The 13421-nt window shown below is 57.2% G+C and overlaps 1 protein-coding gene across 2 annotated transcripts in view; it reads left to right on the forward strand.

The window, feature by feature from the left end:
- The first annotated feature begins 5258 nt into the window (after positions 1 to 5258).
- The window catches only part of SCUBE1 (signal peptide, CUB domain and EGF like domain containing 1), a 126108-nt gene continuing 117945 nt past the window's right edge, over positions 5259 to 13421 (forward strand). For both annotated transcript variants that reach the window (XM_060164693.1, XM_060164694.1), the window contains exons 1-2: positions 5259 to 5346; positions 9022 to 9153. In XM_060164693.1, coding sequence (XP_060020676.1) covers positions 5259 to 5346; positions 9022 to 9153 — 220 coding nt within the window. The remainder of the gene's footprint in view (positions 5347 to 9021; positions 9154 to 13421) is intronic.

Consider the following 13421-nt stretch of genomic DNA (forward strand, 5'->3'; position numbering starts at 1 on the left):
TTCAAAGCTGAACCGGTGCCCCTGGTGGGGGGGATCACGCAGGATCAAGGGCCCCAGGTCACCCATCCTGGGCACCTGAGGATGGATGTCCTGCTGGCTGGCCCAGCTTCGCCTCGGGGCAGAGGATGGAGGTGTCCAGGAGAAAGTGGGCAGCTGGATTCACTCCCCAAGGCCCTGAGCAGGAAGTGGGCTGTGAGGACAGAGCTCCTGAGCCTTGAGTGTGGTCTGCCAGGCACAGGGATGGGGAAGGGCATTGTGAGAGAAGAGAATGGAGTGAGCTGTGGCTCAGAGGTGTGAGGCAGCATGGAGCAGAGGGGAAGCGTGGGGCTTTACCAGGCAGAGGGTGGACCCATCTCCCACGGTCCCGAGTGGACTTTGTCCTGTAGGCAGCAAGGACGGGAGAGGTCAGGTCTGTCTTTGAGCACCGACTCCAGCTACCCTGGTGGGTATGGGTTTGAGCCTCTGTGGAGTCATGTGGGTGAGAGCTGGTGTCATCTCAACCAAGTCAGCGGCCCGGGGAATGGAGAGGAGAGCTTATGTGGCATTGACACGGCTTGGTGGGTGGGGAGGGGAGGGGGCGAGATGCCAGCCCCAAGGCAGGGGGGCCTCAGAGGAGCAGGCTTGGGCAGAAGGAGCTGAGGGCCCAGCTGGTGAGTTTGAGGTGCCTGAGGGGCTCCGGTGGACGCGTCCATGGGGCAGCAGACCTGCGGGGCTGTGCTGAGGCTTCCGCCTCTGTGAAGCCGGGATGTCTCCAGGATTCACTTGCAGCTTTTGCTGTGGATGTGTCTATGGCCTTGCTGCTTGAGTCAGTTCCACACATACACCCCTGAGGGGATGGGTAGGGGTACGTGTGTGTGTGTCACGTCCTTCCCGCTTCCCACTTCTACACAGCCCCTCCCAGTATCCCAGAGTGAAGTATTGCCATGCTAGATGGGTTGGGGGGGGGTGGACCTGTTAGAAAGATGGGGAGCATAAAACTGGGTAGTACCTCAAATCAACCATATGAATTGCGAACGGTTACAATTTGGCCACTATGTGAAGACCACTCTTCTCAATATCAAAACCAAAAAAGTAACACTTTGTGATTACAGGTAGGAGCACCCTAACTCCCTTCAAGTGGGTTTTATTAGCCGTAATGGCTTGGAGCATGTCTTTGGGAGTCGCACAGACCTGGGTTCGGATCCCACGTCTGCCACTGGCTGGCTCTGTGGTCCCAGCAAGTGGCTTGTGGGTCTCCGTTTTTTCAGGTGTAAGGTGGGGGCGGTAGCAGTTTCTACCTCTCAGGATAAATGATGTAACGCACAGGACGTCTGAGCACAGTGTCGGGTACACAGGGACACTCCATACGTGGTACCTGTTGTTATAATTGGGGAAAGAGGCAGGCGGTAGGTCAGAATCCCTTGAGTGCTGAATCTCAGGAGGGTTGTTTCAGAGGAGTCTGGAACGTGAGCTGGAGATGTCCAGGGCTCCTGGGGACTGAGACCCTCATTTGACAAGTAGGGGCTTGAACCAAGGAACCTGACCTGTGGGGCCCATGGTCACCCAGCGATCACAAAAAAACAAACTAGCCTTGGAGGTCTTTGTGAGCAAACACGAAGCAGTATTATTATGAAGGTTCATTTTGAATAAGAGGATGACAGAGGCATCTAAAATCACCAAGATCAAGCCTTCACATCCCTGTAATGACATTTCATGCCTGCAGAGAACTTTATTTTCTCAAAGAAATTTCTGTTTTTAAAGAACAACTGTCTTTAATCAAGAGAATTCTTCCTGAAGAAATAAAAAAAAAGTAAGTTCTTCTTATGCTGAAGACTGGGGTCAGCAGGCTGGAGTCGGGGTGGCAGTGGCGGTGTGCCTGGAAGGAACAGAAGCGCTCCTTTCCTCCTCTCCCCTCTGCTGCTCCTCAGACCTCTGTGAGGTGTCAGCAGGGGGACCCAAAGGGCCCCAGAGGACAGTGGTCCTGCTGGCCAACTCAGAGGCACAGAGGATGGAGGTGCCCAGGAGAGAGTGGGCAGCTGGATTCATTCCCCAAGGTCGCATCAAATAGCCAAAGAATCTTTACCGCTCCCTGGAATAATACGAATTCTCAGTTAAGTGATGTCTGTCTTGCTTCTTTGTCCGTTCATTCATTTATTCAACAATCATTTCTTAGGCCCCAGCTGGGAGCTGTGACTCCAGAGGTGGATCAGCTGTGAGCCCCACTTTCGGGAACCCCCAGTCTGGGAAGAAACGATGTGAAACCCAGGGTGAGCTGGACTCTGATGGGGAAGCCCCAGGGTCTGTCGGAGCCCAGGGGAGACCCTACACCCTGCCTGGAGGCAGGGGTGGGCAGAAGAGGAGGGGTGAGCCTCGTGAAGGAGGGAAGTAAGGGCGATCCTGGCAGAGGGAGGCACGTGGGCAAAGACTTGGAGGTGTGAAAGCAAGATGTCTGTGAGGCCATCTTTGCCAGTGGTTGGTCAAGGAGAGGACTGCTGGGGAGGGCAAAGGGTGTCCCACAAAATGTTCACGGGTTGTTTGGAAAGTGATGGGGAGCCATGGAATGTTCCCTCCCAAAGTGACTGTCTGATTCATGCCTGGGCCCCCACTTGCTTAGCTCAGTTTCCAGAGGCTGCGAGACATCCCTGGCTGGAGTCCAGACAAACGGGATCTCACCCCACCAGCCCATCCTGGCTGCACAGACACCACAGTCTCAGTGAGCAGCTGCCTTCCATGCCACCATCACCCACGTGCAGCACTTAACAGTTTGCGAGGAGCTTGGAGGATATCCACTCCTAGGTCCCCACCTTCTCTCCCTCACACCTTGCACGTGGTTTTGTCCATTTCGGAAATCTCCTACTCATACTTGGTGCCCAATTCTAGGGTCATGTGCCCTGGGAGGCCTTCCTGACCACCCCTGGGGCAGAAGTGACCACCTCTTTCTCTGCCACCTCCTTCAGTGCATACCTGGGGGGCTTCTGAGTGTGTGTCTCCAGCCCCCTCCTCCTCTGCTCCCTGACTCCTAAGCCCAGACCATCATCTCCGCCTGGAAGGAACCACTTTTTCTCTGCACGCCCTGAAGGGGCAGGCTAGGGACTGGACTTGGTGTGAGTGAGTGAGTACTGCCTCCGGGATCTGGGGGGTCACAGTCTAACAGGCCACCACCCTGCTTCCATTTCCTCCTTGATCTGGGGGGACAGAGCCTGGAAGAAGAATCCCCTGCTACCGTCAAGCTTGGGAGGCACCTGGCCAGGGGTGAGGGGCCCCCTGACGAACAAGCACATTAAAGGGCATTGTTTCTAGTTGGTTAGAGCCCCTGAAAGGACCTGCCCTCCTGCCCCATCTCACCTTTCTTGTCCTGTTACCTAACGCACAAGAACTTTCTCCCCCAGAAACCCAAAGCCACACCACTGGGAGGAGGGCAAAATAAAGCCTGACAGCAGGGTCTCCCACATTGAGCCACCAGCTGGAGCAACCACATGGAAGGAAGTGTCTGGCGTGATGGGGCGTAAGGCTGGCCTTCTCTGCACGTGGGGGACCCCTTGCCTCAGCCAGCAGGCCAGTGCCAAGCTGTTTGTGATATGGAGTCAGATTGGGAGCAAGGTGGCTGGACAGATTCAACTTTCCAGGGCTGCGGAGACTGCCTACAGAAGGTTGTGTGAGTGTGTGTGTGGTCACGTGTCTGTGTGTGAGAGGCTGCGTGCTTGAAGTGTGTGTGAGGGTATGTGTCTGTGAGGATGTATATGAGTGTGTGTATGAGTGAGAGCATGTATGCCTGACGGTGTGTGTTGGAGGGTGTATGTGAGTGTGTGTGTGTGTGTGTGTGTGTGTGTGTGTGTGTGTGTTGGGGGCAGGATGGGAGCTGGTGGGGAGAGGAAAGTTGGGTGTGGACTGGTGCAAGCAGAGTGGACAAAAAGAGGAAAGTCTTGTCTTTCAGGCAGGCCTGGAGAGCAGGAGAAGAAAAAAGGAGCTCTTATTGGTGGTTGTCAAGGAGATGGGCCTTGGGGTTTGCTGAACTTTCTTCCCTTAAAGCGTCCTGCCTGGGGCTGAGAAGGGCCATTTATTTCCAGCCTCACCTCCCAGGCGGGGGTCTCAGGTCTGAGTCCCAAAGGAGTCAGGTGTAGACTCCAGGCCAGGCCAGGGCAATTCTTGGGTGGAAAGAGCTGAGGCTTGCTCTGCCTGCCCCCAGCCCACCATCCCGCGGGCTCTGGCACTCGGAGGCCCTAGGCCTTGCATTCTGGGGCTGGGGCGTGGCGGGGGGGGCGGTGGTGGGCATCAAACTTTGCTGGGTAAGAGGTCAGCCCCGAGATGGGCTGCGCTGGCCAGGACTGACCGCAAAGCAGACACGGAGTTTTCCTGGCGTCCCTCCAGACGTGGATCCTGCAGCACTCCTACGACAAGCACGTTTACAGGCCATTGTCCTTTGGGGAGTGGTAAATAGTTCATTTGTGGGTTTTTTGTTTGTTTTTTTAACATCTTTATTGGAATATAATTGCTTTACGATGTTTTGAACGTAAACCGATCGTCAGGATTTTTTCCTGTCTGGCTTCTTCGCCGCTGCATTGCCAGAGACTGGCACACAGTAGGTGCTCAATAAACATTACCGAATGGACAAACGGGCAATTCTAATGTGAGCGATTTGCGTTTCTTTCACTACAAATGGATGCCGCTGGGCCTTTCTCGACCTCCGAGGGAGGGTTGGCAGGCCCCCTCCTCTCCCGTGTGTGTGTGTGTGTGTGTGTGTGTGTGTGTGTGTGTGTGTGTGTGTGTTTGTGTTAGCGCGCGCGCGCGCTGGTGGGTTGATGGGTACTGCCCCCAAAGGAGCGGCCACCCTCGACGACAGGGGCTGGGGGGCGCGGGTGGGGGGGCGGTGATCCAGGGACAGAGGGAGGGAGAAGCCTCAGAGGCAGCTCCAGCCTGGCCTAGACCGCGTACCCCACGGTCGAGCGATCCGGCCCCTACCCCCCACCTGCCGCCCGCCCCGAGGGGAGGGGGCGCCCCCAGATGCCCGGTCCGACCCCCCCGCCCCGCCCCGCCCCTCCCTTCCCCTCCCCCCGCTGGCTGGGGGCCTGCCCCCATTGGCCGGCCTCTCACGGAGCCCTGCCCCCGGCAGCAGCGGGCCAATGAGCGCGCGGCTGTCAGCTCGTCAGCCGCGCCGGCTCGGAGACTGTGAGCCCGAGCGTTGGCCGCGGAACCAGCAGCTACGAGCGCTCGCTGAGCCGCCGGTCGGCGGGGTCCTCGCGCCCCGCACGCCCGCACGCACGGCCCGGCCCGCAGTGAGCATGGGCGCGGCGGCCGTGCGCTGGCACTTGTGTGTGCTGCTCGTCCTGGGCGCGCGCGGGCGGCTGGCGGGGGGCAGCGGGCTCCCAGGTAAGCCCTGAGCCGGTGGGCGGCGGGCGCTCGGCGGCGGCGGCAGGGTCCCGGCCGGGCCCCCAGCCCCGCGCCGTCGGGAGGGCCACAGCCCGCGCGGCCCCGCGCCCCGCCCTGCCTTTTTGCAAAGTAACTTCTGCGGCCGGCGCGGGGCGCCCCTCCCCGCAGCCCGGGCGGAGCGAGGCTCCCGGAGCCCGGCGGGGCCGCAGCATGGGGCGGGGTGGGCTGAAGCCCCGTGGGTGGGGGGAGTGTGAGGGCGGGAGGAAGAAAGAAAGCACGACGGCCCGCCGAGGGCCCCCCGCCGTCCCCCGCTCCCCGCCTGAAGGCGGGAGGGAGTGGGGACCCCGGAGCCAGACGGGCTCTCCCCCAGGGGAGACGGGAGCGCGGGCGGCAGGAGGCCCAGAGGGGAGACCCGGAGGAGGTGAGCAAGGGGAAAAGGACGGACGCAGAGAGAAAGAGAAGGGGGAGGTGTTAGATGGAGAGACAGACAGACAGAAAAGGAGGCACACAAAAGGACACAGGAAAAAAAACCCAGAGAAAGACAGACTGGAAGAGTGGAGACCAGAAAGACCAAAGAGGGAAAGGAGGGAACCGAAGGGAGTAAGGAGGCAAATGAGTAGCAGGAAGGAAAAGGCTCAGAAGAGGGAGGTGTGAGGGCAGGACTAAGGGATGGGAAGGAAGAGAGAGGAGGAGAGGTGCAAGCGGAGAGGCACCGGAGAAAGAGGGGGGAGGACTGGGGGAGGGAGGAGGCAGCGAGACAGAGGGAAAGAGAGGAGGATGGAGATGGCTGGAAAGCCATGGACAGATGGACAGACAGGAGGGGGAGGGCTGAGGGAAGACACAGACGAAAGGAGATGCATGGGAACCAGAGGGAGGGGAGCCCAGACATCGGACACGGTGAGGGGGTCCAGGAGAGAGAGGCAGGAGACACAGGAGAAGGGAACCAGCATCGAGCATCAGGCATGGGACATGGTTAGGGCAGGCAGCAGAGGCGAGGTGGGAGCTCCCCACGGATTTCGCAGGGACCCCGGCACTCCACCCCTTCCCCTCCTGCTCCCTCGGGTGTCTGGAGGGAGCTGTCCCGCAGAGCTGAAGACACATCCTCTCCTCCCACATCTGACCCTGTCCCATAGAGGAGCTTCCTTCCTTTCCCTCTTTGAAGGGAGGGGAGAGACCCTGCTGCGCTCTCCCTGGCTTCTCTGAGCTCCCCTGGCTGCTGCGTGGGGCTCCCTGAGGTCTGCGTTTGGTGGCAGGAGGTCTATTCCTGGGAGTTACACCCTGATTGAGGATGCCGGGCCATTTAAACTATTCCACAATTGGAGCCGAGCTGTCTTTCCTGTGGCCCCAAGGGAAACTGGGCCCTACTGCCACACCCCCACGTGTCTGTGGGTGTTTCTCCTGGGCTTTGAGGTCCCTCAGCCCTGTTTGATTGTTCCTGTATGCGCCTGTCTCCCTCTGTCTTGGTCTCTCTGCTGTGTCTGTCTGCACTCCCCAGCCCCAGCCCCACCCCATGGAAGCCTTGTGCTATGAAACCACTAATGTCAAACAAGCACCTGTGATGGGAGGACTGGGCTGGGCTGTCCAGGCCAGGACTGTGGCCAGGGAACCTGCAAGAACCCATGGCCTGTGTTTCCTCTCCCTCTGTCCTCGAACTCGCGTGCCCTCTCCCCAGCACTCACTGAAAGACATGTTTAAAAGGTGTGTTGGGAGGTTGCCCCCACTGCCTCTTGGCTAACATCCATCCATTTCCATCCCACGAAGACACGTACCTACGTGTGAGACTGGGGGCACAAGGGGCTCCAGAGCCCCAGGCAGTTTACCTCCCTCATCACCGTGCACTGACCCTTGGGAAGTGGGAAGAGCTGTATCTGTGATCCATTGCCCCTGCTGGTCCTGTCTCAGAAGCGGCCCCAGTCCTCTCCCCCTAGAAGGGTGCCCATTGACCCCCTCTGGTCTCTGGCTTCCTGCCCTTGAGGCTGTGCCACCCCTCTCGGGGGTCCCTCTGGGGTCGCTTCTCCAGAGGGGGATGTTCTGCTGGCCCGATGTTCCTGCTGGCCCCTGGCCATGTGATGGCTGGCTCTGGTCTCCTACACAGACTGCCTCCTGGCCCCCGTTCCACCTTCCTCTGGGCAGCTATAGAGGATGGGCTGCTCACCTGAGCAGATACAACCACCCTGAGAAGGGATGCCACCTTGTGCGTGTGTGTGTGTGTGTGTGTGCGTGTGTGTGTGTGTGTGTGTGCGTGTGTGCGTGCGTGTGTGCGTGTGCGCGCACGTGTATGTGCGTGCGCGAGCATGCAGGGAGGTGCTTCTGTTGTGTTTCTTTTTGATGCCTCTCTTCCTTTAGGGGCAGACTGGGGCCTTGGGGACTAGGGCACGGAGGAAGAGTCCTGGGCGGGGGGCAGTGGTTCTCTCACAGAGGCCCCCATGCAGATTTAGAGCCCAGAGGCTATTCAGGGGAATAATTCAGAGTGGACAGTCTTGAGGGCCAGACAGGCTAGGGAGTGGCCAGAGGGGTGAAGAGAGGAGGACATTCCAGGACTTCCCCAGGCTTGCCCCTGTGGGACTGCCCTCAGGGTGGCTACTGAGAGTTCCTTGTGCTCCCCTCTGGGTCCTTCTGTCTGTCTGTCATCCATCTGTATTCTGTTCTTGGCTGGCTGGAAGCAACACGGCATGTAGCAAAGCTCTGGACCTGCTTCCCTGAGGCGGAGTCCAGGCTCTGCTCCTAATGAGCTACCGACCTGCAACAGGCTTCTCTGGGCCTCAGTTTCCTCATTTATAACCCGAGGAATGAACCTAGATTACAGCTACGGTTTTCTGGCTGTGTTGTTCCGTGCTCTGAGGGTCCTCTCCCTGTCTGAGCTGCGGGGCGGGGGGAGGTGTATACACAGATACACAGAATCTATTCTATGTTATTTGCCCAACAGCTGTTCCAACTGAAGGTGTATACGGGTTGTTGCGGGCAGGAGGTGGGGAGTGCCAGGAACCCTCACAACCTAACTAACTTGGGTTTGGAAGTTGGAATAAGAGAACCAGGACTGAACCTAGATTTCCAAGGTGGGGAGGCTGGAGAGACCGGAACCGTTCCTTGAGGCCCGTTAGCCCCGTCGAGGGTATGGGTCTGTGGAGGCCAGGTGAAGAATCCTTTATTTCCACAGCCTAGGGGCTGGGTGGGGCCCCCGTTCAGATCTCCTTCGTGGGCCTGCTGGCCTCTGCTCAGTGCGCCATGCTAACCTCCATTTCCCCATCTGTAACCCAAAGGGGATGGATTTAAATTCCTCCGAGGACGCTTCTGGCTCTAAATTCTAGAATAAGGAGAGTGGAGGAGGGATGGAGAGATGCTTTGTGAGGAGAGCAAGACGTACAGAGAGGCTTCTCGTTCTGTTCCTAAGCCTCTGTTTTCTCATCTTTTTAGTGGGAAGAATAGCTCTACTTACTGGAATTGTTGTGACACTAAATAAGACCCGGCACTTTGGTAACGTTGTGCCTGGCACAGAGTAGCCACCCCAAAGATGCTACCAGTCACTGCCTGTCACACCAGGTGGTCACATGAAGGCTGTTACTGTTAATTACCCCGGTGATCAATGGAAGGGCGAGGGACAGAAGGAACTCGCTGCCCCGCGCTAGCTGCCCACTTCTTCAGGCCACACCTCACTCGTGGTTCCCCCTCCAACAGGGGCCGTCGACGTGGATGAATGCTCGGAGGGCACAGACGACTGCCACATCGATGCCATCTGCCAGAACACGCCCAAGTCCTACAAATGCCTCTGCAAGCCAGGCTACAAGGGGGAAGGCAGGCAGTGTGAAGGTGAGCCCAGCCCTCCAGCCAGACCCGTGGGCGCCACCGTCATTGCAGGCGGCCTCTGTCAGCCTTGGGAGGGAGGCTGCGGGCTTCCCCGGGAACCTGTGCTGCTTCCTTGGAGGAGATATTTGGAGTCGTGGGGTGCTTAACTCTCCCTGGGTTTGAAACTTTGGTTTTGTTTTGTTTTTTTTTTTTTAAAGAAATTGAAATGGAGCACTGAGTGATACATTTGTCCATCTGTCCCTGACTGGATGTGTGTGGGGTAAAGTCCTGGGGTGACCCCACCAAGGTCCCTAGTTTCAAATCTGAAGCTACCCGTGTACCCTGTGTAGCTTCCCCAAGGGAGCTGCGCCGTAGCAGCCACAGCGTCTGTGGGGCTGGCTCAGGTCTTCTGTCTTGAGGATGAGAGCTTGGGCAGAGACTGGTGGCTGTGTGATGTCCGTCTGTCTGTCCAGCCTTCCTTCCCTGCACCTGGGGTGCTGGTTTGACCGTGTGGCCTTCGAAACCTCCTCCTAGCAGGCTGAAGGTTGGAGGGAAGAGCAGCCTCAGCTGTCTTTGGAGCCAGGACTTTCCAAGCCGGACAGAACCTTTGGGAACATTTGTCCAGGAGGGTCTGTGTGGTCATTCTGCCTCCGAGGGTCTGGGGCAGGGCCCAGCATCAGGGGGGTGGAGACAGCTCTCTACATGACTGCTGTGCACCCCTGGGTGAGAATCAGGATTCAAATCTTCCCTGTCTGCCCCCACTTCACAGATGAGGAAAACTGAGGCTCAGATTGGAGAAGCCTCTCCTGCAGGGTGTCCATGTTTCACAGTGGCATGGCCAGTACTCGAACCCAGGTCTCGTAATTCCCACCCAAGGCTCTCTCGCATCTCCTTATCTTCTCTCTGAGCCCTGCCAGCTTCCTTTTTCAAAGTGTGAGATTCGTGTTAGGAAAGTGGCACCTGAGAACAAGGTGGGTGCCTCTTCCTTCTGTATATAGCTTTACAGGAGCTGGATTTCGTAGGAGACGCGGCTCTGCCTCCTTGGGATGCTGACGTTGTTTATCCATCTCATTTGTTGGGCATCTGCTTAAGGCTGAGTGCTGGACAGATGACACTGTCCTGGATCGCGCCTGGTTCGGCCACATCCCTGGCCTTGCTTAGGGCCCAGAAGCCGGAGTGGGGAGCTGGCGCCTACCCACGGACCTCTGGAAAGAGGCCAGGCTGGAGGCAGATAGAGCAGGCTGGCTGCTGGCAGGACCCGGACGTTAGCTTGGTGGTTCCAACTGACACATGTGAGGCTCTGTGCAACTGTTTTCTGACCTTCTGCTCTGCCCTCTGGCCAGGGAGGGCCCAGGGTGACCCCCATCTCTTCCGGTTTAAGCCCCTGACCCAGCCTGTTCCTTCTCCAGCCCAGCTCCTTAGGTCGCCTCCTGCTGTCCCCTGCCCAGGATGCCCATGCTTTGTGTCCTACCTGTTGCCCGGAAGTCCTGCAGAGTCCAGTTCCAGCTTTCCAGTCTGCTTGAGCCCAGGTTGGGGGTCACACTCACTGGCTCCGGGGGCCTGATGTCCTCAGTGTGAGGACAGAAGAGAGCGCGGCTTGTGGCTGTGCTCCAGGAACTGCCAGGAGCCCTGTCTCTCCAGCCTGGCTCTGGCCTCTGCCTCACTTCCTGAAGCGCAGAAGGCCCTGTGCCCTGGCCACACATATATATACCAGGCCAGTCCGTGTTTCTGAGACCCAGCTCAGGTTTTCCCCCTTCTGGGAGTTCCTTTCCCTCCCTTTATGTCCTGGCTAATTCCTAATGAATCTTCAGGGCATCCTGAAGATTGAATGACACACTGTGTAGCATCCCAGGGCCCTGGCAGCCTCAGTGCCTGGCTCACAGTAGGTACTCGGTATACAGCATGTGCTCAGCATACAGGGGAAGGTACCATTACCTGCATTGTCATCATCGTCATCATCTCTTCTCACCGCCTCTCGCAGTGGTTTTAGGCTCAGATGACATCACGTATGGTGAAGACCTTTGAAAATCGCCCACTGCTGTATACCTCAGAGGTGATAGCTATGGTGCAACCTGGTCCCTCCCCTAAAGGACCTTCAAGCCTAGTTGGGGTACATGAGCTGAAATTATGTATCAGTGGAAATTCTTAAAGAACCGGTGAGGATTGTACAGGCGGTAATTCAGCAGCTGTTGGGCTGCCGTGTGGACAGCCCGGAGAGCAACCGTCAGGCGCCAAAGGAGGGGCCGTTTGGCCACTTGCTCCCGAAGCGCTCTGTGAATGAGCGCTGCTGTGCGTTCCGGGGACCTGAGTGGACACTGTCCCACTTGCACTGAGGTTTTCTCATCCTGGGGGACCCACCTACAGTCGTCGGTCAGAACCGGCGGAGCCTGCTGGAGGGCCCACCCGTGGGCCATCAGACCCCCACTGGCTTCCCCAGGAGGACCTTGCAGAGACTTCTGGAGGCCATGGAATCTGGAGGGACTTGCAGGCCCTGGGCAGTAGTTGCCTAAAGGGCCTTGGGGGTCATCCAGGTGTTCACTTCCTGGCTCACAGGTGGAGAAATGGAGGCCTGAGAAGGCAGGGGTCTTGTCTGAGTTGGGACTAGAGCCCAAGTTTGGTGGGCCCATTTCTCCACGCTGCCATTTCTGCACACAATTATTGCTATCTGGGGCTCTCTGTTCTGAGAAGAGGGAATAAACGGTCAGTATTCAGTTGAACATAGTGGTTAAAGCGTGGCCTTTGGAGCCAGACTGCTTGGGTTTAAATCCTGCCTGTGTAGCCTGGAGAAGTTACTAGACCTTCTTTTGTTTATTTGTGAAATAGAGACAATAATAGTCCTACCTCATAAAGATGGTGTGAGAATTAAGTGAATTAATGTGTATAAAGCATGTGAACAGAGCCTGACACAGAGGACACACCGCATAAGCATCAGCTGCTGTTACCGTGATGATGATGGCGGTGGTGGTGGTACTAACGGTGATGTTAACAGTGATGACGCTGATGTAGTGATATTGATGATGAAGATGAAGTTGTTGATGATATCGATGATCATAACGTTGTCCAGTATATGAAAGGGGTGAAGCCTTGTCTTTCCAGCAACTCCCAGCTGGGAAATGGGGTGTTCTGGTTCATTGACTATTCGGATAAACCGTATGCATATATCCATATCCCCACAGAGACATACAGACGTGTGTGCCATTCACAGATGACCATTTACCAAGAATGTGCAGTAAAAGATACGAGTGACAGAAGGCTTTCCTTTGTTCTACTAACCCTACCCCAGGACTGGCAAATACTGTGCTGCCACCTTCTCCCCTAGCAGACATCAATAATCAATCACCAGACCCTCCAGACAGCCATTTCTACTTTAGATGAAACCTGCTTTCCCTCCCTGGGCCCCTTTATCTGCAGGTCCTGAGCTGGTGTGGGTTTTGCAGAGCATGGGGTTGGAGTCTGGGGGGAAATGAGCTACCTTGTCCTAGAGATCTGATAGACTTTGCTGTTTACCGTGGTAAACACACAGGACAGATTCTCAGCAAAGCAGGTCCGGAGAAGGTGGCTTCCACAGCCTCCCTAGCTCTCCCCAGGATGAAATCAGCCTATGGCCCCGCCATGTGGGACTGAGTGAGCCTTTCGTACCCTTCACTGTGTTGCCTTGAAACTCCTGCTGCTTGAGGAAAACCCTTTAGGAAGCCTGGCACCTGAAGCAGCCGGAACCCCCTTCCGGGGACGGTTTCTCTCACGCCTTCGAGGCCATCTTGTCATGTGGCCAGTTCACGTGTGATGGTGATGATGGGGCTTCCACGTGTGCAGCCACTGTGTGTCCAGGGAGCAGCCTGGGGCCACATGTGGTCAGCTTAACGCTGGCAGGGGGCTTGCTGTAGCCAGAACGAGGTGCCTCAGACATTGCAAAAGACGCTGAGCAAAGCTGAGGATAAATCAGTGCTTTCTTGATGATCTGCATTTTGACAGGATCTGAAGTTGCTTGAGGTAAACTCATGGATGTGCAGAGCTGGAGTGAACTCTACCGGGCCTCCAGGGCAGCCCCTGGGTTTTACAGATGACCGCCCCATTTGTTGCCCTCCCCAGGCCCATACAGCCCTCGTTTAGCCCACGTCACACTACGGTGATGTTTCCCATGTGTGGGCTTCTCCAAGGCAGGGTCTGTCAGCTCTGACCCCTAGAACCCAGCACCAGGCCTGGCACAGGGCTTAGAAGGCCTCTGTTGGGCGAAAGGGTGGATGGATGAGTCCCAGCAGTCACCTCCTCCAGGAAGCCTTCCCTGATGCCCC

This window comes from Lagenorhynchus albirostris, chromosome 11 (genome assembly GCF_949774975.1).
Source record: "Lagenorhynchus albirostris chromosome 11, mLagAlb1.1, whole genome shotgun sequence".
Lineage (NCBI taxonomy): Eukaryota > Metazoa > Chordata > Mammalia > Artiodactyla > Delphinidae > Lagenorhynchus > Lagenorhynchus albirostris.